The 27957-nt window shown below is 36.6% G+C and overlaps 1 protein-coding gene and 1 pseudogene across 1 annotated transcript; one reads left to right on the forward strand and one right to left on the reverse strand.

Moving 5' to 3' along the window:
• The first annotated feature begins 339 nt into the window (after positions 1–339).
• The window catches only part of LOC139178961 (craniofacial development protein 2 pseudogene), a 33218-nt pseudogene continuing 5600 nt past the window's right edge, over positions 340–27957 (forward strand).
• DEFB114 (defensin beta 114) lies at positions 24903–27866 on the reverse strand. Its single transcript, XM_070778091.1, has 2 exons — positions 27766–27866; positions 24903–25447 (listed from the first exon to the last, which is right to left on the reverse strand). The coding sequence occupies exons 1-2, from the start codon at positions 27821–27823 to the stop codon at positions 25311–25313; spliced, it is 195 nt and encodes a 64-aa protein (XP_070634192.1). The 5' UTR covers positions 27824–27866; the 3' UTR covers positions 24903–25310.

The following is a 27957-nucleotide window of genomic DNA, read 5'->3' on the forward strand; positions in this document are numbered from 1 at the left end:
AAAATGGAGGGTTTAGCAAAAGAAATGTAAAATATAAGAGAGACTTTGGAGATAATGGCACCCCACTCCAGTACTCTTGCCTGGAAAATCCCATGGACGGAGGAGCCTGGTAGGCTGCAGTGCATGGGGTCACTAAGAGTCGGACACAACTGAGTGACTTCATTTTCTCTTTTTACTTTCATGCATTGGAGAAGGAAATGGCAACCCACTCCAGTGTTCTTGCCTGGAGAATCCCAGGGACAGGGGAGCCTGGTGGGCTGCCATCTATGGGGTCACACAGAGTCAGACATGACTGAAGTGACTTAGCATAGCATAACATAGCATAGCATAGCATCAGATATTTAAAAGTTGGACTTGAGAAGGTGATTAAACTTGCTAAATAAAATCTCCAATTATAGAGCCGAGATGTGAATACTTCAGGGGAAGTGAAGACTGATCATGGGGAAGATGATTTTTAGATCTCTCAGATCAGCTATCTAAAAGTGGAACCAGTCAATCCTGGAAGTTGAAATTTCACTGTTATTGAGGTTATTCAAGAACAAGTTGAACAGTTACAAGGGTAACTATTTGGTGGGAACATGTTTGAAAGAATTCAAGCATCAAAAGCAGGATGGACTCAAAACAGAGACTGATATCTTTTAATCTTAAATACTGGTTACAAATAAATGAGCATGAAACCTGACTATTACTCCCACAAAGAACTATTTGTGTCTGATTAGTCAATTTGTATGCCAAAGAACGTGAAGGATACATTTTGTGCAACCATTGAACTAATCCTACTGGAACACTTGGATCTCTAAAATGAATTCTATGGTTAGTATTAAAGCATTTAGTTGTGAGTAAATTTAAATATTATTTACTCTTCTTTTTTATTAGAGTATGCTGTTTTACAACATTGGATTATTTTCTGTTGTATAATGAAATGAATCAGCTGTATTTATACATATATCCCTTTCCTCTTGGACTTCATTCCCACACCTCCTCCCCATCCAGCCTACTTAGGTCATTACAGAGCACTGAGCTGAGCTCCCTACTTGCTCTTCTTTCTGAGCTCATGTGTGTGTGCGTGTGAGAAACAGCTAATTAATAGTGATTTTCGAGTGCCTGATTTACAACAGGCTTTACTGAGTATTAGGGGTATACCAAGAATGTAGAGAGTTTTTAACCTGTTTACCTTATTTCTCTTTTCTTTTTTATTTTCCTTTCTCTGCATATTTAGACACTCCAAACATCTTGACTTTTAACTTCACACTACATATAGATTTTAGTCCAAGTTTTGTCATTTATCAGCTGAATAATCTTGGTAAAATCCCTAATGTCGTTAAGTTTTAGTCCATTTTTGTGAAGGATGATAATAGAACCAACTTCACAGTGGGAGCTCAGTGAGATATGGACATATTTCTTAGCATATAATTAGTGTTCATCCAGTCATTGCTATTGATAGCTATTATAGTATTGTTCAAACTCACTGTCACATCTACTCTTATAATCTCTTATTAAACCCTTCTTTTTCTGGGTTCATTAGTGTCTCCAACAAACCACACTGTTCACCTCATTGTCATCACCCACTCTCTTCCGTGGTTATTCTATCTTGTTATGGAAAAAGATGAGCTTTCCACTTCAGTTTAAACCTCTACGCAGTCATACCTCTACTCTCAACTCTTGCTTTACATGGGGAGATGGACAAATCTACTTGATAATGTCATAGAGTTCTAGGTGTGTTAGTAGCTCAGTCATGTGCGACTCTTTGTGACCCCAGGGACAGTAGCCAGCCGGGCTCCTCTGCCCGTGGATTTCTCCAGGCAAGAATACTGGAGTGGGTAGCCATTCCCTTCTCCAGGGATCTTCTCTACTCAGGGATTGGACCTGGGTTTCCTGCATTGCAGGCAGATTCTTTACCATCTGAGCCATCAAGGAGGTTGGTAAAACTAACTTATTTAGTCAACCATCTCATTTTAGAGATGAGTAACCTGGGATAACTCCGGGAGTTGGAGTTGGACCGGGAGGCCTGGCATGCTGCGATTCATGGGATCACAAAGAGTTGAACATGACTGAGTGACTGAACTGAACTGAACTTGGAATAACAAAGACAGGTCTGACATTTTTCAGATAACAGAGCAATTAGTTAATAGGAGCAAGTTATTAACAGAGTAAAGTGCTCCTCTGCTTTGATCCAAACAGTTGTGAGTGAATTGAGACTAGGGAGAAAAAAAGAAGAAGGTCAGAATTTGATCTATAGTACTCGGTAGCATATAGGCCAATGTTTTGAGTATGAAAAAAGGAATAAATTAAGAAATAAAATAACATATTTTTATATGTTATTCTGTCCTGAGCACTAAGATAGTTTCTTTATATATAGTGCATTATTTAATCCTCTACAACAAAACCAAAACATAGAAACAAACTTTCTCTTCATTTCTTAACTGAGTCAATAAAGCTCAAAAAATTATATTTGGCTAATTTAAATACACTAATAAATAGTAGTGCTACAATTTTAACCTATGTTCTTATGAATGTAAAATTTGTGCTCTTTGGCTGCTTTTATAGCAATGCTCACTCTTCCCAATCTTGGCTATTATATAATCCTAGTCCTCTAAGGCAAATAAGTCCACTTCTCCTAGGGATGTCCAAGACACTTACAGTGTATTTGTCTTCGGGAGAAGAGATAGGTATAGAAATTAACTAGGTTAAAAAAAGAAAAAAAAGAAAAAAAAAGAAATTAACTAGGTAGGCTGTCATTCTGTGTGGTTTCCTGGGCACTAGGAAGTGTAATTTAAACAACTCATCAGGGTACTTACCCCTAACTTTATTCTACAAGAAGTTGGATCTCACTAAGAGAGATGGGGCAAAATTCCTCAAGTTCCAGGAACACAGAGAATTATTTAATACCAGAGAGGGAAAGAGTGTGGGCAAAATAATTTTTTTCTATGAATATTAAGAATTGTTGGAATCTTAGATTTTTCACTGGTAACTTCAGATAACAGGAAACATTGGAGTGGCATATTCAGTCTGTATGTTATTTCTGCTTAATGCACTATCCTTTCAAAGAGCAACATTTACAAATCATCATTCAACTTTTGGAAAAAAACTCCACAATTCTCTGGTTTGTGGTATTGGTTAGTTTCTGTGTTATAAATACTCCTACATTACCAGTTCCAAGGTACCAGCATGAATTTGCTGACTGCAGAGTTGAAAGAGATATACACATTATCTTCGGTGAACCCAGTGCAAGTCATATGTGTGCATATGACATGCATATATGGATATTTAATATAGGTACCTGAATATTTTATGTGTATGCATAGAGAAAAAAGGTCTGGGAAAATATGCAAAAATTATTTTATCAGTTTGCTCTGGAAAGAAGAGTGGGTTTAAGATAGGTCTGACAAAAGACAACTTTCTCACTTTACTCTGTATATTTTTGAATCTTTCTAAAAACATTTTATTAGCATGTATACATAAAACGTACATGTACAATAAATTTATAGTTCAGTTTTCATAAACTGAACACTTCTAAATAGCCACTTATCCAGATCCAGAAACAACATTATCAACACTATTCATATCTCTGCCAGTCATTTAGTCCTCAACATCCCAGGAGTAACCATTATTCTGGTTTCTAACATAATAGATAACTTTGTCTGCTTTTGTAATTTGCATAAATGCTGCTGCTGCTGCTGCTAAGTCACTTTAGTTGTGTCCGACTCTGTGAGACCCTATGGACAGCAGCCCCCCAGGCTCCTCTGTCCATAGGATTCTCCAGGTAAGAATACTGGAGTGGGTTGCCATTTCCTGGTATAACATAAATTTTGCTAGTTACTTAACTCAAATATTCAATGACATAAACATTAATTTTAATTAATGATAATAAAGGATCATTATTGATAATGACAAAATAAACTTTTTATTTATGTTAAATTCTTTTGTATCTAAATTCTTTTCTATAACATTTTTGTGAAATTCATCATTAAACATACCAAGAATTCCCTGGCTGTCCAGTGATTAGGACTGGAAGCATTCATTGCCCCAGGCTTAGGACCGATCCCTGGTTGGGGAACTGAGATTTTACAAACCATGTGGTGCAGTCAAAAAAAACAAAAAGACAAAAAGCAAGCAAAAGACATCATCAAACTTCTCAAAATAGACAATAACAATCAATAATGCTATGTGTAGTTGAAGGCCATTCATTTTTATTGCTGTATAGGATTCTATTGTGTGAATATAATTCCATTCATTAATCATTCCACTGTTGACAGCCTCAAGTTATTTCATAAATGGAGAGTGGCTACACCTACTTCTATTAATCTCATTCCCATTTTTCTCACTACTCCCTTGGACAGCTTGAATTTAATGTAGCCCCTGAAGTCTTTGTATTCTTTGGGATAAAGGCGATTTCTCTCGGAGTCCTTGATGAGTATGGTATGTCACCTCTTCAGAGACATTATGTAAGAAGTTTATAATCCTGGGTCCAGAAAAGTCAACAGAATTCAAGGTGTATTAGTAGTCAAATGGATTGGGAAAACGTATCTTAAAAAACAACAACAACAGCAAATCAGAGATGCAGCTCTATTTCCTAAGAAGTATTAAAGAAGTGTTAAAGAGGGAATGACATCTAAGAGAAAAGGTAATTTTGACTTTGGCCAAGTGAAGGATGAATAGGCTATAATTTTTGTGGCTATATCTATTTAGATGAATTTTATATCTAGGTGCTTTATACTTAGGTTTAAGTTAGAATGTACCCATGTCACTGGGGTTTCCTTCATTGCTCAGTGGTAAAGAATTCACATGCTTATGCAGGAGACACGGGTTTGATTCCTGGGTCGGGAAGATTCCCTGGAGAAGGAAATAACAACCCATTCTAGTATTCTTGTCCAGGAAATCCCGTGTACAGAGGAGCCTGGTGGGCTACAGTCTATGGGCTTCCAAATGGATCAGACATGATTTAGCGACTAATAGCAGCAACTGTGTCACTAAGGAGGAATGGCTTGGTGATTTTAATCTGCCAACCAATATGATGGGCTGCTTTTAATAATTTATGGTAAGGCTAGGGCAAGTAGCTGTGGAAATATATTGATTACAGACTGTTGTTCAACTGTATTACCTGGGGCCTGAATCAGCACTGCTTCAGACCAATGTACAAGAAAGGGTATAGGGAAGAAAGCACAAGAGGGAGTGAGAGAGGGAGAAATTCTAATTATTTCCCTACAGGACAAATGGCAGGTTCAGGCCCCTGGAGATCAAGGAAGACTTGCAGGTGATGGCTATGCCTGGTGGTGTACTTTCTGAGCAAGTACAAGCAGCAGAGATGTGAAGAGGAAAACCGACAGCCTTACCTGGAAGGAAAATAGGAGGATTCTGGTTTCATGGGTAAGTCTCATATCATTCCAAGAGTCCTACATACTTCTGTGGAGTCTTGGCTGTGACTATGAGCTAGTGATATTCAGGAATTAATGGTACTATGTCCACAAATATACCCATAATCTGGAAAAGTACTAATGATTTCTATTGAATCCATACTTCACTTATAATGAAACTGAGTCTATGAAAAAGTTGGAAATCCAAAGAAGTATGGTATGGCAGTTCTTGGAATCCAAACGAGAATGCATGTAATAATAAGAAAAAATAATAATGTTTTGATTGTGTCATGATGATTTCACAACTTTTGTCTAGAGAGGAAATTCTAATATCTTTTTGTAGCTTTAGCCACAGTTTGCAAGTGATACTGGGATATAAGACTTCTTTCTAATGGTCTCATGCTGGTAGTATTGGAACCTAGTGTTGAGGCATAGAATTACTTTAGAAGAGATTCTGAAACAAGAGGTTAAAAATAGTGCTTTTTCTATCAAAATGGATGAAATTTTTTGGTTGAATAAAAGATATATTCTAGAGATGTCACTCTTCCTTCTACAATTCTCCTTGTCTCAACCCAAATATAGAAAGTGTGATGTATCTCACAAATATCTGTACCAGATCCTTGCAGAATCAATTTTTCAAAATTTAGTATAAATGTATAGCCTAACATACTTATTAAGAATTTCCCAAATAGAGACATTTTATAAAGCAAAGATATATGCATAAATAATACTTCTTTTATAATGATTATAACCTTATGATGAATATTTAAGGGAGTTTATTATTCAGTGACCACTTAATAGAAAAAAATGGAGGAATAGTAAAATTATTTAAACATTTTTTCTATCACAAAGAGGTTTGTGGTTTCGTGTCAGAGAAAAACACCTAGGGAAATAATTCTGAAAGCTATTTTTCTTTTCTGGTCAAATTTAGTATATGGATATGTTGCTAGGATAGAACATAGGTGTCAGTGTATAACTACACTCCAAAATAAATATATACATTATATAAATTTACTAAGGTTTTGTATATTGGAGTTCTAGCTATTCAAGATTTTCTGAGGATCACATTAACATAATGAATTTTTAATCATCAGTTTTTTTTAGGGTTTCTCATGGATTTAGGGCTTCCCTGGTGGCTCAGAGGTTAAAGCGTCTGCCTGCAATGCGGGAGACCTGAGTTCGATCCTTGGGTTGGGAAGATCCCCTGGAGAAGGAAATGGCAACCCACTCCAGTATTTTTGCCTGGAGAATCCCATGGACGGAGGAGCTTGGTGGGCTACAGTCCACAGGGTTGCAAAGAGTCAGACACGACTGAGCGACTTCACTTTCACTTTCATGTGGATTTACTCTTTTTGATGCCACAACGAGAAAATTTCAATTTTAGGATGCAAGACATAATCAGAAGGTTTTTTCATGTTATAACTACAGAGACTATAATCCAAGTATTATTTCATCCAGGAAATTTTTAAAAACTGGTTTTAAGGGGTTTTATTTTATATTATGGGTGCTGTTAAAGCCAAAGGTGGAGAAATAGAAAACTCTTCATAAAAATATAACTATCATCATGCAGTCTGAAGAATGAGGAATTTCACAGGCTAAAAATAAGAAAGAACATTTTTAAAAATATAGCTCAACAAGTAGTCTTGCAGCTCTGTATGTCACCAGATGTGAGGCGCTGAAAATATTAGGAAGAATAGGCCACTGTGAAACTGACAGAATAAATATTCTATACAAATGAGAAATCAGCGTGCTTAGGATTGAGAGTGGCTTTAGAAATTTTCTTTTCTAAAGATATGCCTGGGGAAGTTGTGCCGCAACTTCTACACTACTGGCCAAAGAGAAGAGGGGCTCCAGACAATCCACACTGGCAATTAGAACAGAGGAGCATCCATAATCCAAACTTGAAAACTACAAGGAGTACGATAAATCCAGAGTCCAGATAAATCCAGACTGGATTCTGAAATTAGAAACTAAAATTGTCATGAAAAGGAGAAAAATTGTTCTAAAGTTTCAAGGACACAAAAATACAGTTCAGTAGTAATTTAAGGAAACAGGTAAGGGTTGATTACCAAAGCTCACGTAAAGATGATTTTAGAAACAGCAAAAAATAAAGGCCAGACCTGAACTACAGCTCTGGTAGGAACTATTGAGAGAAGTTGGCTGAGGCTGTGACTAGGGATCCTCCTTTGGGATGGGGGTTGAGATTAGTATTTGTGGCTTCATTATAAAGTCACTTAAATGAACTTTCCACACAAAGCTGAGTTTGACAGTCAACCTCCAGTCTGATACTTAAATAACTTTCTAGAATCTTAAGTATATCACCGAGGAACACTAGAAACCTAGTGTGAGCAAGCTCGTCTTTTACCTGGTGGAGAGAAGGAGGAATTACTGCACTACCCATGAGGACTTCTGGACTATTTTGTCTTAATTAAGATTCTGCCACCCATGTGCAGCAAGCTTCATCTAGTTCCACTCATCTCCATTGTAGGAATGCACTCTAACACCATCTCTCATTTGTAATTCTCCAACAGCCTCTGAATTTATCTAGATGTACGCACCCTTGGTCTTCCATTCCCTACCCAACAGTCACAAAGCTCTCTTTTGTTTCGCTTTCTGTACTCTTCCCCCTTAAACTCTCATATACTTCCCTTGACCATTCACGACCTTGGCTCACCCAAGCGTTCACCTTCATATATTTTTCTAATATTACTCTTCCTTTATTCAGCAACCACATTGAATTTTTCTGTTACTTGTACTATGTCTTTGCCCTTTTCTACCTCAGGACTTTATACATTTACCTACTGCATTTACCAGAGATATCTGTAATTATTCTTCTCAACATGTGCCCCTTCTCAACTCTATGGTAACATCCAGCTTATCTTTTTCATGTTCTTCAGATCCTAGTTTAAATGCTATTTTCTTAATACAGTCTTTCCAGAGCCCCTTACTTCAAGGTAAATTTAGAACTTAGATTTCTTCTATTTTAGCACATGTCATACTAATAAATATATATTTAATAGTTACAGCTTTCATGGAAACTATATTCTTTTCCATTCAGTGTTACACCCCAAGTGCCTAACCCATGTTGACTGATTTATTTTTTAGTTTAAAAAATGTATCCATATATTTACTGGTGTCTTCACCACACTGCATGTGGGATCTTGGTTCCCCAATCAGGGATCAAACCTAGGAACCAGCATCAAAAGTGCAGAGCCCCAGCCACTGGACTGCCAAAGTATTCTAATAGTGATTGATTTGATTCCTATCGACTCTTTCTGTAACTTAAGTAGGGACTAACCTGAAAGACAAACATCACATTAGGTATGTGCCATGGACATGGGGAAGCAGGGCTGACTATAGGGCTGGAGCAAGTCTGTATTGGCAAGAATTGAAAGAGCAGTTTCAAATAGTATTTATGGACTGGAATAAATGTACTTATAGATGGAGATGATAAGGAAGTAGTCTTGTCCTTTAGGTGATGCTAACGATGATCACAAACAATATAGGGGAAGTCAGGATATGAGGATGAGAACAAGAGAAGACAGAATTATGCTGATAGTGTTGAATTTAAGAAGTCTACAGAGTTTTCATGGGAGAAAGCAATGGCACCCCACTCCAGTACTCTTGCCTAGAAAGTCCCACGGACGGAGGAGCCTGGTGGGCTGCAGTCCATGGGGTCGCTAAGAGTCGGACATGACTCAGTGACTTCACTTTCACTTTTCACTTTCACACATTAGAGAAGGAAATGGCACCCCACTCCAGTGTTCTTGCCTGGAGAATCCCAGGGACAGGGGAGCCTGGTGGGCTGCAGTCTATGAGGTCGCATAGAGTTGGACACGACTGAAGCGACTTAGCAGCAGCAGCACAGAGTTTTCATAAGATATCCAATAGGCAGAGTTGAATCTTGAGCCAAAGAAATAAGTGAAGATTAGAGACACAGAGTTGGGATTCATTTCAAGTGATTGAAACAGTGCTTATAAATACGTTTGTTCAGGACTTTATTCTTAAGAAGTAGGCTGAAGGTGTGCTCCTGGGATGTTGACAGTGTTTGTTCTATTGTGACACAAGAAGCCCACAGAATTTAATTATGCTTGAGAATAAAATGATTAGAAACTCTTACATTTTTCAATATTATTATTATCTGCCCCTAAATCTTTAGCTTAGCAAAAGCAGTTTGAATTTGGAGATTTTAAAACATAAACATAGCTACTATTATTGTTCATCTTTTGGCTTGCTATTCTTTATTCTCCAAGAGACTTATGACTTGGGAAATATTAATATGTAGTACCTTAGAGTAAAGCTTTAAGTTTCTTGTCTTTGAGCTTTATCACTAAGTTATCCTAGCCTGCTTCCCTGATAGCTCAGTTGGTAAAGAATAGTCTCAATTCCTGGGTCTGGAAGATCCTCTGGAGAAGGGTTAAGCTACACTCTAGTATTCCTGGGCTCCCCTTGTGGCTCAGCTGGTAAAGAATTTGCCTGCAATGTGGGAGACCTGGGTTCGATTCCCTGGAGAAGGGAAAAGCTACCCACTCCAGTATTCTGGCCTGGAGAATTCCATGGACTGTATAGTTCATGGGGTTGCAAGGAGTCCGACACAACTGAGTGACTTTCACTTTCACTATATACCAGATAGTGTTTTACTTGGATTAGCTCATTTAATTTTGTCAAAGTTATTCAGTGAGTGTATTATTATTTTTTTCTTATAAATAAAGACATTCAGGCATAGAGAGCTGCTAATAATTTTTGTTCAAATCACATGGCTCAGAACATAGTTAAGTTGAGAATCAAACTCAACAAATCTAACTTCAGAACATGAATACTTAATCACTATGGTAATACTCTTCCCCCACCTTCCTGACTCAAGTGTCTTACTCCTAGAGAAACCTCTAGCTTCTTAATCCCTGTTTTGGAAACAAAATAAAATTATTGGTTCCTCAATCAAACCTTTAGCCATCAACAGATATGCACAGGGACAGTGCATATCTTTCACTCATGGGTTTAATTTTATTTGTTAAGATGCTAAGGATACTGGAGTGAGTTGCTACTTCCTTCTCCAGGGACTCTTCTCAACCCAGGGATTGAAACTGGGTCTCCTACATTGCAGGCGGTCTCCTGTCCTGTCAGTTCTCAAATTGGCCAAGTCCATGTCAAAATAAAAGCGAATAGGTTGTGGCTGGACTCTTGTAACCTAGGAAATGATTGATAAGAAGCAGCAGCACAATAAGCTCTTTTCTGTCTCTTTTGATATCCTTCTGAGTTAACACTGAAAAGTACAAACACAATATAATATTATAACATGGGAGTTTATCTTGAAGTCTTACTAGTATTTGTTTTATTCAATATGTGGAGCATAATTTGGGAATAAAACATTTGCAAGAATGTCTCAAATTGGTCAGCCTTTGTCTTTAGGTCAGCCTTTATCTCTGTACACCTGGATTATTTCAATCAACTCCCATCAGTTCTCCCTGTACCCATGTGTTCTAGGTATGCTTGCTACCCTATGCCGGGGCACAGTATAGATTTACTATATGCTTTGTTATCCTGTGGGCAATAGGGAACCAGTGAAATGTGCTTTCTCAGTTTCTTTCACTAGCTGAGAGACTCATTATATTTATTATTTGACAAAAAATGATTCCCAGATTTAATAACAGCTAAGATTGGGCAGATGACACCACCCTTGTGGCAGAAAGTGAAGAGGAACTAAAAAGCCTCTTGATGAAAGTGAAAGTGAAGAGTGAAAAAGTTGCCTTAAAGCTCAACATTCAGAAAACGAAGATCATGGCATCTGGTCCCATCACTTCATGGGAAATAGATGGGGAAACAGTGGAAACAGTGTCAGACTTTATTTTTGGGGTCTCCAAAATCACTGCAGATGGTGATTGCAGCCATGAAACTAAAAGATGCTTACTCCTTGGAAGGAAAGTTATGACCAACCTAGATAGCATATTCAAAAGCAGAAACGTTATTTTGCCAACAAAGGTCTGTCTAGTCAAGGCTATGGTTTTTCCAGTGGTCATGTAAGGATGTGACAGTTGTGAAGAAAGCTGAGCACTGAAGAACTGATGCTTTTGAACTGTAGTATTGGAGAAGACTCTTGAGAGTCCCTTGGACTGCAAGGAGATCCAACCAGTCCATTCTAAAGGAGATTAGTTCTGGGTGTTCTTTGGAAGGAATGATGCTAAAGCTGAAACTCCAATACTTTGGCCACCTCATGCGAAGAGTTGACTCATTGGAAAAGACGCTGATGCTGGGAGGGATTGGGGGCAGGAGGAGAAGGGGACGACAGAGGATGAGACGGCTGGATTGCATCACTGACTCAGACAAGAGTTTGGGTGAACTCTGGGAGTTGGTGATGGACAGGGAGGCCTGGCGTGCTGCAATTCATGGGTTGGCAAAGAGTCGGACATGACTGAGCAACTGAACTGAACTGAAGACTAGGCTGTTGAAATTAAATCTAGGAATTATCAAGAAAGATGTCCCAGTTGTCAGTGTGTACTTCAAGTTCTAGTTCTGAGAGCTGGACTCCTCCTTTCCAAGTGCAGTATTTAATGCCCGGCAGAATTCCCTTTCTAGCTTTGTCCTTTCTGCTTCTCATGTACAAAGGAGCCAAGAAGAAAAACATTCAAAATACAGCTCTTTATGTATTGTCAGACAGAAATCCGGCTGAAGGAGAGGTGGGAAAACCTCTGAATGGGACCCAGAGCCTCATCTTGTTCTTTGTTCCTATAGTTGGTGGAAAGAGATCTGGCTTTATACCTTGAAAAACTCCCTGATTTGTCATTGCACACAACTCACAAACAGAATTTTACACGGTGCTATATATTATAGTAGTGGTTACTCAACATTTCAACTTTATAAAATCTTTCCCAGCATCAGGGTCTTTTACAATGAGTCGGCTCTCCACATTGGCTCTCCACGATGGCCAAAGTATTGGAGCTTCAGCTTCAGCATCAGTCCTTCCAAGGAAGATTAGTGGCTATGTCTTATTTCCAGATGTGGCATCTTTTTAAAGTTCCATGTGTGTATATGTCAATCTCAGTTTCTCAATTCACTATTGATGCACAACTGATACTATGTATATATACTAGGTAACTAATGTGAACTAACTACATAGCATGGGGAACTCAATACTCTGTGGTGACCTAAATGGGAAGGAAATCCAAAAAATGGGGGATGTATGTATACATATAGCTTCTTCCTTTTTCTGTATAGTAGAAAATAACAAAACATTGTAAAACAATTAGACTCCAATAAATATAATAAATAAATATAATTCCTTGTGTAAGAGAAAAAATGGAACAGTGAGACTTTATTTTGGGGGGCTCCAAAATCACTGCAGATGGTGACAACAGCCATGAAATTAAAAGATGCTTGCTCCTTGGAAGAAAAGCTATGACAAACCTAGGCAGCAGATTAAAAAGCAGAGACATTATTTTGCTGACAAAATTTCATCTAGTCAAAGCTATGATTTTTCCAGTAGTCATCTATGGATGTGAGAGTTGGACCATAAAGCCGAGCACCAAAGAACTGATGCTTTTGAACTGTGGTGTTGGAGAAGACTCTTGAGAGTCCCTTGGACTGCAAGGAGATCAAACCAGTCAATCCTAAAGGAAATCAGTCCTGAATATTCATTGGTAGGACTGATGGTGAAGCTAAAGCTCCAATACTTTGGCCACCTGATGCGAAGAACTGACTCATTGGAAAAGACCCTGATGCTGGGAAAGATTGAAGGCAGGAAGAGAAAGGGATGACAGAGGATGAGATGGTTGGATGGCATCATCGACTCAACGGACATGAGTTTGAGCAAGCTCCAAGAGTTGGTGATGGACAGGGAAGCCTGGCATGCTGCAGTCCATGGGGTCGCAAACAGTTGGACACGACTGAGCAACTGAACTGAAGAGAACAAATGCATGAAACTGAAGGGTTGGACTGACTCCTGGACTTCCTGATTGTAGTGAATCAAGTCACGTCCCTTGATCTATAATCTGATGAAGATCCTATTTGTTCCATTTCTTTGGTCTCTTTCAACTTCTCATTCATTTGAAGAAGTGCTCCTAGCAGTTTGGATACCTTTGAATTGAAGGCTCCTAATAATAATAAATATTTTGGTGTCATTTAGCATTCTCCTGCCTGGAGAAGGCAATGGCACCCCACTCCAGTACTCTTGCCTGGAAAATCCCATGGACGGAGGAGCCTGGTAGGCTACAGACCATGGGGTCACGAAGAGTCGGACATGACTGAGCGACTTCACGTTCACTTTTCCCTTTCATGCATTGGAGAAGGAAATGGCAACCCACTCCATTGTTCTTGCCTGGAGAATCCCAGGGACAGGGGAGCCTGGTGGGCCACCATCTATGGGGTCACACAGAGTCAGACACGACTGAAGCGACTTAGCAGCAACAGCATTCTCCAGCCAGTTAATAGAGAATTTATATCCAAAATAATGAAATGGTTTTCACAGAACCACCCAACATATTTTTTAAAAGATATCAGATCCTTAAAAGAGAAATTAGTTCCTCAAATGATGCCATGTGACCAAGAAAACAACACATACTGTGCAGGAGTGGTTAGTAATTCAGGCTCATTTATTACTAATCCTGATACTCACTGTATTTTATTTTTCAGGGATGTTGATTTTTATTTCAGACTTCTATATACCACAGTTGGCATTTAGTTTTGTGCAGAAACGAACTGGTGTTTCAAAATTGTGGCATGCAAGCCTACATTTGCCTCTCTTGAGAAAACAACTATAGGTGTCTTTCATGGCACATTTCACTGTTAAAAGGAAAAAAAAAGCACATAAACCACTTAGTTATTATATGTGACATAGGGCCCCGAACATGGAATAAATCAGTTGTTGATATGAAATTTATTATAACATCTGCACATGCTAAGATTCCTCCCCTCACTCCCTTTACAATAGAGTTTTAAGAAGTCATTTATTTCACTGTTTATCCAACCATGACAGTTTTGTGATTTGTCTGCTCTCTCTGCAACTTTTGGCCGGGCCTGCTACCGGCTACAGCTTACTTCTCCATGAAAATTTATAAATAGTTGTTGTTAAATCCAGAATAGCTTTGCAGCAGACAATGTATATTCCTAAGTGTAACCTACCCACCTGATTACTTTTTCCTCTAATTCAAAAGAAATTAAATATTTAAATTTTTTACTTTACAAGTCAAGAATGGGAAAATCAATTCATGTTGTTTAAATAGCTCTCTTGCTTTTATCTTTAGAACTCTCTCTGATAGGAAGAATGAATAGAACCCTAGCAGGCACTGGGTTAAGAAGGATTCTTGAACACACACAGATCTGAGGCTTTCAGGGAAGAAGGAAACACTGTACTAGTGATTCCATGCATGAGCAGCCTTAGATACACAGTGAAGAAGTGTAAAATCACTTAGCATTTCCTTTTTTTTTTTTTTTTCAGAATCCCCTCCTTTATAAAGTACTCAAATTCTCCTTGATCACAACATATACCAATGAACAGAATCATCCATATCATGGATGGAAGACTTGCTGTTTCACCTCTTCAAGAAATGCTTGCATTTTTAAATGAGTCACCAACAGAGGGAAACTCACAAAGTAAAAACATTAAATGTAATGGTGAATTATCAGGTATCCTCAAAGAAGGTATACAAACAGTGGTCTTCGCTCTTCACCTAGAATCTTACTTTATAGGATCCAGTTGTGGTGGAGTTGATGGTACTGGTAACCTGATATATATTGATGCCCTCAGATTTCAGCAAACTTAAGCTAGCATAAGATCTCTGTTACTCTGGATAACTAGGCCGTATAGGGAAAAAGTCAAACCCATATTACATTGACTTTTTTTTTTTCATATATTTTAGTCCATGTAATATCACTGTTCCACTGTATAAATTAATGATGTCTCTTTATTTATAATATCTAGGGAGATGTTATTTATTGCTTTTGATGCTGGAGGGAAAAGACATTATCTCACCAGCTTAAAAATGCATCCTCAAATTATACCATCCTACATGAGGGGTGTGAAGCATGTATGTCGACTTAATTGGAATTTACAAATAACAGAAGATGACAGCTGTCAAGCACCAGTATGAGGAAAAGAATAGCATTATTTAAGTGGCAATTCTAAATTAGCATATTTCCACTAGTAACAAAAACAACAAATATCTTTTCTCTAGATAACAGCTATTGCATCATATAAAAATTCATATTTATGCACAAGAAGGAATTGCAAATTTTTCAACTTTTAGATTAAACCATGCACATAAACACGTCTCTTAGGTTTCTGAAGATACTGAAAATGTCATGAAGGTTTTCACATAAGTTTTTCAAAAGCAGATGACATGAGGGACACATGTAAATCATGATCACATGATTGAAAGTAATATTTTATTACCCAAATGTGGTTGCTCTGTATACTAGTCTTTTCTATTTTAAGGAAACCTTTGTTTGGGGTTGGTATAAAGCAAAACATGATTTTAATTCTGTTTGTTCTGAGTTTAGAAAGATGTCATACAATAACAATTCTCATAATTTTCATCTGAGAAATTTTATTTTAATTGCAAAATAGTTGAAGTCATTTGACTCTTTTCTCCAAGATATTTAGGTTTTTGAGTTTTAAATTTACCCAAAGGTAGACTTAACTGTTAGAGAATTTGGTTTCATTTATACTATTAAGGAATGGAATGTAAGTTCAATTAGTAAATTATTGAAATTCTAGCCACTTCTAGATAAAAATTCCCCATAGTTTTATTTGTTTGCTTGTTTGTTTTGTTTGGTTTTAAGGTGAATGGAATTATTTTTTGGGGTATGTGTTTTTACAGTGTTCTTATATATACAACAAACAAACAAACTTCTTTTTCTATCCTAAGTAGCCCAAAATACATCAGAACAACCCATCCAATGATCTCTATCAAGACACATCGGGTACACAACTCAAGCACATGAAATCCAACAGAGAAACTTTGCGTTTTATTCTCCAATGGAGGTCAAAGTAGAGTTTCTTCCTCCAAAATGAGGCACCAAGAAGTTACTTTCTTTCTCAGACATTTCAAAACAATGTAAAAGTAATCAAAATATTTCAGAAGGACATCATCATAGTCGATATTAGGCACTTTGCATATTTACATATCTGTAATCCTCATGATAATATTATTAAATAGATGTACTTACTACACTTAATTCATGGTATTGTGGCCAAATCTATCATTCAGTGTATGTTAGTGAAAAATACACTGTTACTGCACAACGCACAGTGCCTCACTGTTTCTCAAGGATCCAGACGATTATACTTTAATATCCTATCTACTTGGTCTTTCTGGATGGCCAGCCTAGACTGAGAACAAAGCATTTGCTCAAGTCCTTAAACTCTCTCCCATAATAATATAACTCACCAGGAACCTTTTTAGTAAGATCACAAGTCCTTTCTGTAAGACTTACTTCTGGGGCTATCACAAACCACTCTCTTGGCAATTCAGTCACTCTATCTCCAGCTGACATCAACCAAAACTTATCCCTCTATAAAGATTTCAACCACTCAATTAACTTTTCCAATTTTCCTGGTGACAGTGGGGCCAGGAAGAAAAATACAACGAAGAGAAGGACAGGAATCTTCACGACTGAACAAAGTCAGTTAAGTCAGCAGCTCTGAAGTCTTTCAGTAAGAAGGTGGAGAGTGTATCTTTTTATATTTCTCTTCCTACAGTGATATGAATTTAGTCATTCATGTTTATCAAAGTTAACACTCCTGTTTAGCAGTGCCTGGGGCAAAAGTACTGGACATTGCTTCTCCTTTATCTTTTTTTTTTTTTGTTTTGCATTTTTACATCTTTATTCCAGTTATTCTGTCCTCAATGTTTGCATTTGGCAGTATTTTTCCATTTTGCTACATAGACTCTGTTACATCATTTTTAATGGTTAATATTTTATTAACTAAATATCCCAACACTTCTCCTTTATCTTGATAATATAAAGGGCTTAAGATGTTGCCAGCAGATTATCATGATTTTTAGTAGCTAGTTGTTTAAATAATCCCATATCACTGGAATTTCTTACAGGAGGTCTGAGGAGTATAAATATGACAGTGTGATCTTTTATTTTCTTTTTTTATTGCTTAAGAAACTATGCAAAAATAAACCACTGAATTTTAAAAGTAGCAGAAATTTTTTTCTGCTAATTTATTACTTCTGCTGTTAGAATCTTTCCCCCTGTGATCTATAGTTATTGTTAAAACCCTCTTCAGCATTACAGAAATAAATAATTCTTTGCTGTCTCTCACATGCAATGTGGATTTTAAAACACAATAGGTATAAGAGAATTTCACAATGAATACTTGCATTCACACACATCTTTTCTTCTTCTTTGAAGTTGCTCAGTCATGTCAGACTCTTTGCGACCCCGTGGACTATAGCCTACCAGGCTTCTCTGTCCATGGGATTCTCCAGGCAAGAATAGTGGAGTGGGTTACCATTTCCTTCTCCAGGGGATCTTTATGACACAGGGATCGAATCCGGGTCTTCCGCATTGTAGGCAGACACTTTAACCTCTAAGCCACCAGGAACGCCCATTCACACACATATATACACAGCCAAATAATAATGTGTGTAATGTCATATTTGTAAAATGCCAAATGATGACATCTTCAATAAATACTTACTAGGAGAATTATTTGAATGGTGTACGTAAGTAGTTATTTTATATATGGTCATATAAAGGAGATATTTAGCTAAAGATTCAAGTCAAGTTTTGCTTTGTGGTTCTTTTTTTAAGATCCAGAAGTAATAGGATTATTGGAAAATGTATTTACCATGAAATTAAAAAGACACTTACTCCTTGGAAGGAAAGTTATGACCAACCTAGATAGCATATTGAAAAGCAGAGACATTACTTTGCCAACAAAGGTCCGTCTAGTCAAGGCTGTGGTTTTTCCAGGAGTCATGCATGGATGTGAGAGTTGGACTGGGAAGAAAGCTGAGCACCGAAGAATTGATGCTTTTCAACTGTGGTGTTGGAGAAGACTCTTGAGAGTCCCTTGGACTGCAAGGAGATCCAACCAGTCCATTCTGAAGGAGATCAGCCCTGGGATTTCTTTGGAAGGAATGATGCTAAAGCTGAAACTCCAGTACTTTGGCCACCTCATGCGAAGAGTTGACTCATTGGAAAAGACTCTGATGCTGGGAGGGATTGGGGACAGGAGGAGAAGGGAACGACAGAGGATGAGATGGCTGGATGGCATCACCGACTCAATGGACGTGAGTATGAATAAACTCTGGGAGTTGGTGATGGACAGGGAGGCCTGGAGTGCTGCGATTCATGGTGCCACCAATGGTGGCAAAGAGTCGGACATGACTGAGTGACTGAACTGAACTGAACTGATTAAACAGCTGTGTTACTGAAATGCCCAATTTAAAGGCATTCCATTTCTCTATTCTTAGAAAGCAAGGAAAGTTTCTCTATTAAAGATAAAAAAATTCAATAAACCTCCTTATGCTTAATTTCTGAACCAAGAAACCTGAAACAGATTTCCAGATTATCCAATAGGTGTTATACAGGAAACTGTTGAATTCCTAGGACCAATCGTGAAGCAAATTTGCAAAAATAGTATAGGTCTTCCAAAAGATACTTATTCTTAGGGTATGTTCAAAGCCTTGATAATTATTCTAAGTGAATCTTGATAGTTTCAGATTTGATATGACCTTCAGTCCAAAGAATGCTATCAAACCTCTGGTGCTCATCTAAGACCGATGTTTTTAGGACATAGTTTCATTTTCAGCACACTAGTACTGCAGGCATCTTTTAAGTGTCTTTTAATTAATTAGTTAAAAGATGCTTGCTCCTTGGAAGAAAAGTGATGACCAACATAGACACCATGTTAAAAAGCAGAGACATTACTTTGCCAACAAAGATCCCTCTAGTCAAAGCTATGGTTTTTCCAGTAGTCATGTATGAATGTGAGAGTTGGACTATAAAGAAAACTGAGCACTGAAGAATTGAGAAAACTCTTGAGAGTCAGTTGGACAACAAGGAGATCCAACCAGTCCATCTTAAAGGACATCAGTCTTGAATATTCATTGGAAGGACTGATACTGAAGCTGAAACTCCAATACTTTGGCCACCTGATGTGAAGAACTGACTCATTGGAAAAGACCCTGATGCTGGGAAAGATTGAAGGCAGGAGGAAAAGGGGAAGACAGAGGATGAGAAGGTTGGATGGCATAACTGACTCAATGGACATGAGTTTGAGTAAGCTCCAGGAGTTGGAGAAATCATAAAAACTCATTAAAGGAGAAATTTGAGTAAGCTCCAACTCCTGGAGCTTACTCAAATTTCTCCTTTAATGAATTTTTGTGATTTCTGCAGTTGATGGAGTCTCAAAGAGTTGCACATGACTGAGTGACTAAACTGACTGACTGAGTCATTGCAAAGGCTACCTTTGCTGCTACAGAAATCACAAAAACTCATTAAAGGAGAAATGAGTATGAGAATAGCAAAAGAACATCTTCTCCATATACTGTGGGTTCCTTTGGTGGACCTCTTTTTAATCTGGGAAGAGTAATTGTCTAGAAGTTATGGTACCTGATTTCTTTTCCTTATGTTCTGTGTGTGTGTGTGCTCTGCCACTTCAGTCATGTCTGACTCTTTGCAACCCCATGGACCATAGTCCTCCAGGCTCCTCTGTCTATGGACTTCTCCAGGCAAGGATACTGGAATGGGTTGCCATGCCCTCCTCCAGGGGATCTTCCCAACCTAGGGATTGAACCCATATCTCCTGCATCTCCTGCATAGCAGACAGATTCTGAGCCACCAGGGAAGCCCCTTTCTTAAGTTACTGATTTGTTAAGAAACATTTTGGTCAATTTATCTAACTAGGCTTCTCATCCTTTTCATTGTTGTTGTTCAGTCATTAAGTCATGTCCAACTCTTTGTGACCCCATGGACTGCAGCAGGTCATGCTCCCCTGACCTGCACTATATCCTAGAGTTTGCTCAAACTCCTGTCCATTGAGTCAGTGATGCTGTCTAACCATCTTAACCTCAGCCAACCCCTTATCTTTTCGCCTTCACTCTTTCCCAACATTAGGGTCTTTTCCAATGAATTAGCTCTTTGCATCAGGTGGCCAAAGTATTGGAGCTTCAGCATCAACATCAGTCCTTCCAATGAATATTCAGGGTTGATTTCCTTTAGGACTGACTAGTTTGATCTCCTTTCAATACAAGAGACTCTCAAGAGTCTTCTCCACTGCCACAATTCAAAAGCATTTCTTTGGTACTCAACCTTCTTTATGGTCCAACTCTCACATTTGTATAAGACTAATAGAATGACTATATAGCTTTGACTATGTTTTGATTGTTGAGCAATAAAAGCTAACATTTGGCACTGTTTTCAACTATTTCTATATGTTAACTCATTTTATCCTTACAAGGTAGGTAAAATTATTATTTCTTGCTTATAAATGTGGAAACTGAGACATAAGGAGATGAAATAATTTGCCCATCTTGGTACAGTTAATAAATAGTAATGATTGCAATTGAACCCAAGATGTTAGATACCAGAGTCACACCCCTTCACTGCCTTCTACACTGTGTAATGAAAGGTGTGATTAAATTATTTAAATCTTACCAGTGAAAATGTGATTTTGCTCTGATTTCTTTCAATGATTATGACATAGCAAAGATAAAAATGTTTGTAAATGTAAAATACTAGAAAATTATGTGATATTATTATTATGAAATCATTGAGATATCTAATCCTGTTAGTATGGCTTTTAAAAAATAATTTTGCTATTTCTGGAATACCTTGGTTGAACTTGTTAAATATTTTAAGTAATCATATTGCACATCATTTCAACTGGTATTCATAAGACAAAGCACAGCACCCATCTAATAATTTAATTAACAGTCTATCACATGTACTGAATAAAAGTACAATAGCAAAGTCTCTTTGTTCTTCAAAAGAAGAAACTTCTATAGGAACCCAAGAAAGTGAGACTGTCTGTGGTATCAGAGTTGTAACATTGATTTCTGATGGTTGAGCAGATAGGATCAAGGGCAAGATCTAAAGACAAAGTAACCTAAAAAACAGCACAAAGAAAGATGTACTTTACTAGGTATCAGCATACTACAAAGTCACAGTATTCAGAATAAGATGATATTTTTAAAAAATTGGTCAATTGATCTGCAGGTCCACATGTATATTCATAAATTTAGTTTCTCATGAATATAGCATGTCAAATCTGTGTGGAAAATGTGGCACAAATGTGGCACAAATGATGTTGGGATCAGCAAACTATCAGAAAAAATGTGCAAAAACCCATGTCTGCTAACATATGCTGAATATTAATAAAATTATATATAATTATATTCTTTAAAATGAAGTATATGTATATCTGTATGTATATTTATACATGCATGCATATAGAATATATAAAAAATAAATATGGACATATTTATAATCTTGTCACAGGGAGGGACTTTCTAATCAAGAAGAAAGGCCTTAATAGTTATACAAAATATAATATTATTTAATGTATACACATTTATAATTTATTTATGAATGAAAATCCAGAAAAGCTTAAATAAAAATACTTACAAAATGTAATAGCCAAAGGGTTATTGTACATAAAAAGTGAGTGCAAATTATTTTAAAACTACAAATCATTCTAAAGAAAATTAAGAGCTATTTATGAAAAAAAGCAAGTCATAGGAGAATAAATGAAAATAGCCAGTAAACTGACCTAAAATATTTAACTCACTTGGAATTAGAAAAATATAAATAAATGCATTTGTGACATGTTTCATAATCATCTGTTCATTTTTTTGTTCTTTAAAGAGCAATCAAGACCTGTGGGCTTACTGTGGAAAAACAGGCATGACATCCTGTGTATAAACATTAAAAATGTACTTTGATCCAGGAGTTTCAAAAATTTATGTTCCTCCTACTGACAGTATGCCAATACTTCATGATGTCACCTATATGCAGAATCTCAAAAGCAAAACAATTAAATAAAACAAAATGAAAACAGATTTACAGATACAGAGAACAAATGGGTGGTTACCAGAAAAGAAAAAGAGGTACAAATCTCGAGTTAGTTATGCAACAAATAAATCACAGGGATGTAATGAATAGCACAGGGAATAGTCAATACTACTGTAATAACTTTGTATGGAGACATAAGGTTACTAGACATCATGGTGATAATTTCTTAACATATGTAAATGTCAAGTCTTTATATAGTCCACCTGAAACTAATATAATATTGTACATCCACTATATTTCAATGAAAATGGGCATCTAATAAATATCTTTGAAATGGAAAAAAGAACAGGTGGAAAACTGAAATGTCTAGGATAAATGTTCTTATTATTTTCCAACATTTATTGATTGATATCTACTATGGTTACAAGCCTGTTATAAGTTTGAGGAGAGACAAAGTAATAGATATAAACCCTTTCTAAGACTTCATAATTTACTTGAAATCCAGCTGAGGCTCCAAGAGAGTGGTATCTCTCGGAGTCAGAGTACAGTGAAATATGAAAAGCAAGTCAATACACAGTGCTGACAATACCTTGGCTGGAGCTCTAGAACTGGGGATAATGTACATGGATCTTTGTTCTTAATTAAAACACCGAATCAGGCTATTGGGAAATGGGAATTCTGGATACAGATCTGCCACTGACTGCAGGCATGAGTTAAAACTCATTTTCCCTTTCCTCAATTTTCCCAGTCGTGGCCAAGTTTCCTTTCCACTCCCAGTAGTGTTTTTCTTAATATGGAGGTGTTTCTTGGAAATGATCCCCATCTGCTCAATTTCAGGATTTCATAGGAGTAGATTTTCTCAACCCCTTCATATATTGCTAATCACTTCACTTGCCCACTGTTAAAGTGAAAAATCCCTCCTAGATATAGCTGATATAAACAAATCGGTATGCTCTTCTTCCAACAGCAGTCATTGTATGGGACTCCACTTTTCTGCACATCCAAAGAAAGACTGCATTTCTTCCATCTGATTTCTCCCATTAGATACAGATTTCACAATAGACTTTAAGCTATTGGTGTTTTTTTCCCCCTCCACCCATTTTTATGATAAAGTATGTGGAGATATCTTGTCACCTAGTTTGTTATAATTTTTTCACGCATTTTGGTTTTCCTATTATTTGTTCTATTTAAAAAAACTGTGTTGCTGGTACCATCTTCCAGAATCCCTCTCCTCAAAGTTTTAAAGTAAATCTTGAGTTATTTTGCCTTATTTCTTATTGCATTCAGTGTTGTCAACTTGTTACTTATCCTTGAATTTCTTTATATATGTCTCTCTTCTGTTCTCAAATCTTTGAATTGGATACTGTTATCTGGTTCTTGAGCCTATAGAAGTACAGATTCTGGTTAATCTTCTTGCCTCTAATGGATACATTCTACTTGAATTCAACATTTTCCTCTGAGGTACACAACACTTAAACCCCTGGTGGCTATATGAAGTCCATCTTGGTACAAATTCTTTAACGTAGACATTCCCTAGGTTCACCAGATTTTCAATTAAAAAAAAAAAAAAAAAGGCAATAATCTTGGGCATGTAGTTAAATTAGTTCTAAAGAATATGATGATTAAAAATATGTTTGGGGACATTATAGAATATTGATAAAGGGTAGATTTATTCCTTGATTTTAGCTGAAAAACAAATTCTAGTCTTCATGTTTCTCCCCCAACTTTTAACATTAAAAGACTATTCATGTTTAGTACTTATGCTGTGCTGTGCTTAGTTGCTCAGTCATGCCTGATTCTTTGCAATCCCATGGACTATAGCTTGCCAGGCCCCACTGTCCATGGGGGCTAGGTGTTCTCACCCTCCACACAGCCAAAAATCTATATATAATTATAACCTGTCCTTTATATCCACTGTTCTTCTGTATCTTGGTTCCTTGTTATTGGTAGTTCTGCCTCCCCAAGTCCAACCAAGCAGGATGGTATAGCACTGTAGTATTTACTATTGAAGAAAGTTGACATGTAAGTGGACCTTGCAGTTCAAATTTGAGGTATTCAAGGGTCAAGTGCATAAGCATCAGATAATATAAAATAAAATGTCTTTTTGAAAGAGAAAAACCTTGGTAGAAGAGAGAAAAAGCCAATAAATATCTCCATGCTCTACTGTAGCTCATGCATTCATCTCTTACTTAGGTTTCCTGTCTGTTAATGTCAATAATGTGATGAGGATATTTAGACAATTGACAAACTTATAAGTATTAATTTTCATGAACCAAGTTTCTATAGAGATCATAGTTACATTGGAAAGTGCTCAGTGGTATAAGTTTAGGTGAACCACCAGACACAAAAGTGGTCCGTCACTGATGCAAATATAGTACCCATGATAAGAAATTAGCAAAAGATATGCCTCTATCAGGGCTTTCCTCTTGGTTCAGATGGTAAAGAATCTACCTGCAATGCAGGAGACCTGGGTTCAATCCCTGAATTGGGAAGATCCCCTGGAAAAGTGATAGGGTACCCATTCCAGTATTCTTGGGCTTCCTTGGTGGTTCAGACAGTAAAAAATCTGCCTGCAATATGGGATACGTGGGTTCGATCCCTGGGTTGGGAAGATCCCCTGAAGGTGGGCACGGCAACCCACTCAAGTATTCTTGTCTAGAGAATGCCCATGGACAGGGAGGCCTGGCAAGCTAAAGTCCATAGAGTTGCAAAGAGTCGGACATGACTGAGTGACTAAGCACAGCACAGCACAGCATGCCTCTATCAAACCTTTTAGAGAAAATAAGATAGATCCTACCTCATTCCATTGAACACCTAATTAACATCTAAGAAGGAAGATAACAATATTGGTTTAGTTATTTATTACAGAGCTTCTAATTGCATTCCGACATCTCTCTGCACTGGGGGCACACATGATTCCTTTGAGTTCAGTTCAGTTCAGTCGCTCAGTCGTGTCCGACTCCTTTGGTCAGAGGTAAATCTTCCTTTTCAAGATCAATCGTCCTCGAATGCCCTCTCAATGCAGCAAATCTTACTTGGTGACAAACATAGCTCAATTTGCTTTTCATACCTAGCACAGCGTTTCTTACATTGACCATACAATTTTGAGCATCGTTCAGGATCCACCAAGGCTAGAATAAAAGAAGAGTAATTGAAATTACTGATTTTTTAATTTAAGGATGTACTATTTGTGATTATAAAAAGTCCTATGTGTACACTGTAACAAATTTACAAAATGCCAAAAAATAAAAAGACACTAAAATATTATATATCTCCATTATACATGTAAAATTGAAATATTCTGAATTAATACATGATTAGATTGCATGACATATATTGGTCTTCAACAAGATTCAAAAGTTTTAGAGCTACATAATATTCCCTTGAAATTATATATAAGATAATTTATCAATTTTTCAGCTACATAACATTTAGAACTTTACGAGGTTATTTTTTAAATTTATTTTTAATTGGAAGATAGTTGTTTTACAATATTTGCTGACTTCTGCCATACAACCATGTCAGGTTATTATAAACAAATTCATATTACATATCTTAATCTTTGCATAATATATGTTTAGGATAATGGTGAAAGAGTTTGATTCTAGAGTTTTTAGTTTATATATTGCCACCAACAGTGTATGTAAATTTTACATCCCCCCCAAAATGGCATCCACTGCAACTTTAATTTATATGCCTATGGTTATTTGTTTTGTACAATTTTTCTTGCTTTTTCTTTATTTTACTGCTTATATACTTTGCTTATTATATTATTGGTATAATTTTTATTGTTAATGAAAGAAGAGCTGGCTGCACTTGAGTACGTTCTTGTACTCCTTATCCTCTACTGCTTCCTCGTCTTTTTTCTTTCTACTTCTATTCCTCTTCTTTCATTTCTTGAAATATTGCAATGCAGTCTTCAGTGTGATAAATACTTTGCTTACACTGTTTCTTTTAATCTTTTCAAAACCTTATGAAATTAAATTACCATCCATTTTACAGTTAAGAAAACTAAAGCTTTTACCACAGCTACAAAGGAGCTCCAGGTCCTTAATGGAAAACCTGGCCCATTTAATGGCAAGCTCACTATACAAACTATTATAGTATGCCATGTTCACTATCCCTATAGATTATTTTATGCTTGCACTTCCCCTAAAATACTGGCTATTCCTTCATGTTTTAATCAACATCAGTATTGATTTCATCATTTCACAACTCGTCTCTCCAGCATGGTATCACTCTGGACCAAACACTCATCTGACATCCTCACAAAGTATTCACTTAGATTAGACACTTTTTATTGCTTCTTTTTTTACTTTAAGGTTTTATCAAGAGTCAAACCACACCATTCTGCAAGTGATATGTACTACTTGATGAACTCTTTCAAAGCCACTCACTTTGATATCTTGAATTGCCTTTCTTGTTTTTTTTTAATTTGTTTTTATTTATTGATTGATCTATGAAAGGCCAAACATAGAGCATTCTGTCCATTTCAGCTGGCATTTCATAACAAGAACAAAGTTTTATGTCAGGTATTTTACCTTTTCTACAATTGCTATTGATTCTGCTGTATTTCCTTTGCTTTTTGTTAAGGACATTAAAAACCCACTTAAATTCTCTAAGTGGCAATGTGCACAAGCTATTGAGTAGGGAGTTAGTAATAAAATCCAGATTTTCTAAGTTTGAATTCAGTTCTATTTCTAAATACATGCTGCACCTTTTGAAATTCCAGCTCTCTAGTGCCAAATTAACACACTTTGGGGCACATATTTGTATCTCCCTTGTTAGAGTCTGGATTACCTCAGTGGCAACACATATTAAAAAGAGCATGTAATCATCCCTGGAGCTACATATTTTGATGATTCACTTTTAACTGATTTTAAAACTACTGTTGTATTCCTTTACTAATGCATTAACTAATTCAACTAAGATTTTTAAGGTCCTATTTCTTTACCTGCCTTTTTATTCTCATTGCACCTCATTGCCCAGCATATTTTGAGACTATATTCTGGATCATTTTATAGAGTTTGTTATTGGTATCCCAAGAGATATATACCTATTCTTAGTCTATTCATCTTCCCTGGGGTTCAATTTATTATGAAGTCTTCACTGATAGAAGACTAAATAAATTAAATAAATTATTATATTCTTAATAACTTGAATATCAAAACAAATAAACACTCCAAGAAGAAAAAAATCTCACCTTAATCAGCTTATTTTATTTGCATTTTGATTTTCAAATTGAAATAAAGTATTGGTATAGCACTATTCTAAAATAGGAAACTGAGTTTCAATATCATCAAGAGACTTTTTTTCAAGAGATTTTTTAATCGAAAGATTTTATTAGAAACCTACACTTTCTAATTTATAATTGAATACTTCTATTTTTAGCCTGGCGCAATAACAACAACCATATGATACATACAATCACACCAGAAGCATCTATTACCTGGTAGAACGAAGGTCGCATAACACAGAAAATGAAAAAGATAATAAAAGATCTTCATTTTGTAGAAAGAAGCTACTGAAAGATTTGCTAACAACTAAAACACTTTCTAGAAAGCCAAGAGACATTTACTATTTATAGTTTTCTAGGGGAAGAAAGGCCCTCTTTTTCCGGAAACTGTTTTAATTTTGTGTT

Source organism: Bos indicus, chromosome 23 (assembly GCF_029378745.1).
Source record: "Bos indicus isolate NIAB-ARS_2022 breed Sahiwal x Tharparkar chromosome 23, NIAB-ARS_B.indTharparkar_mat_pri_1.0, whole genome shotgun sequence".
Classification (NCBI taxonomy): Eukaryota; Metazoa; Chordata; class Mammalia; order Artiodactyla; family Bovidae; genus Bos; species Bos indicus.

What these genes read in the sequence shown, in the direction of transcription:
- DEFB114 (XM_070778091.1), bottom strand. Translation starts at nt 27,823, where the DNA reads ATGAAGATCTTTTATTATCTTTTTCATTTTCTGTGTTATGCGACCTTC. An exon ending in TGCGACCTTCGTTCTACCAG is followed by an intron (nt 25,448 to 27,765) that starts GTAATAGATGCT and finishes CTTTTATTCTAG; the next exon opens with CCTTGGTGGATCCTGAACGA.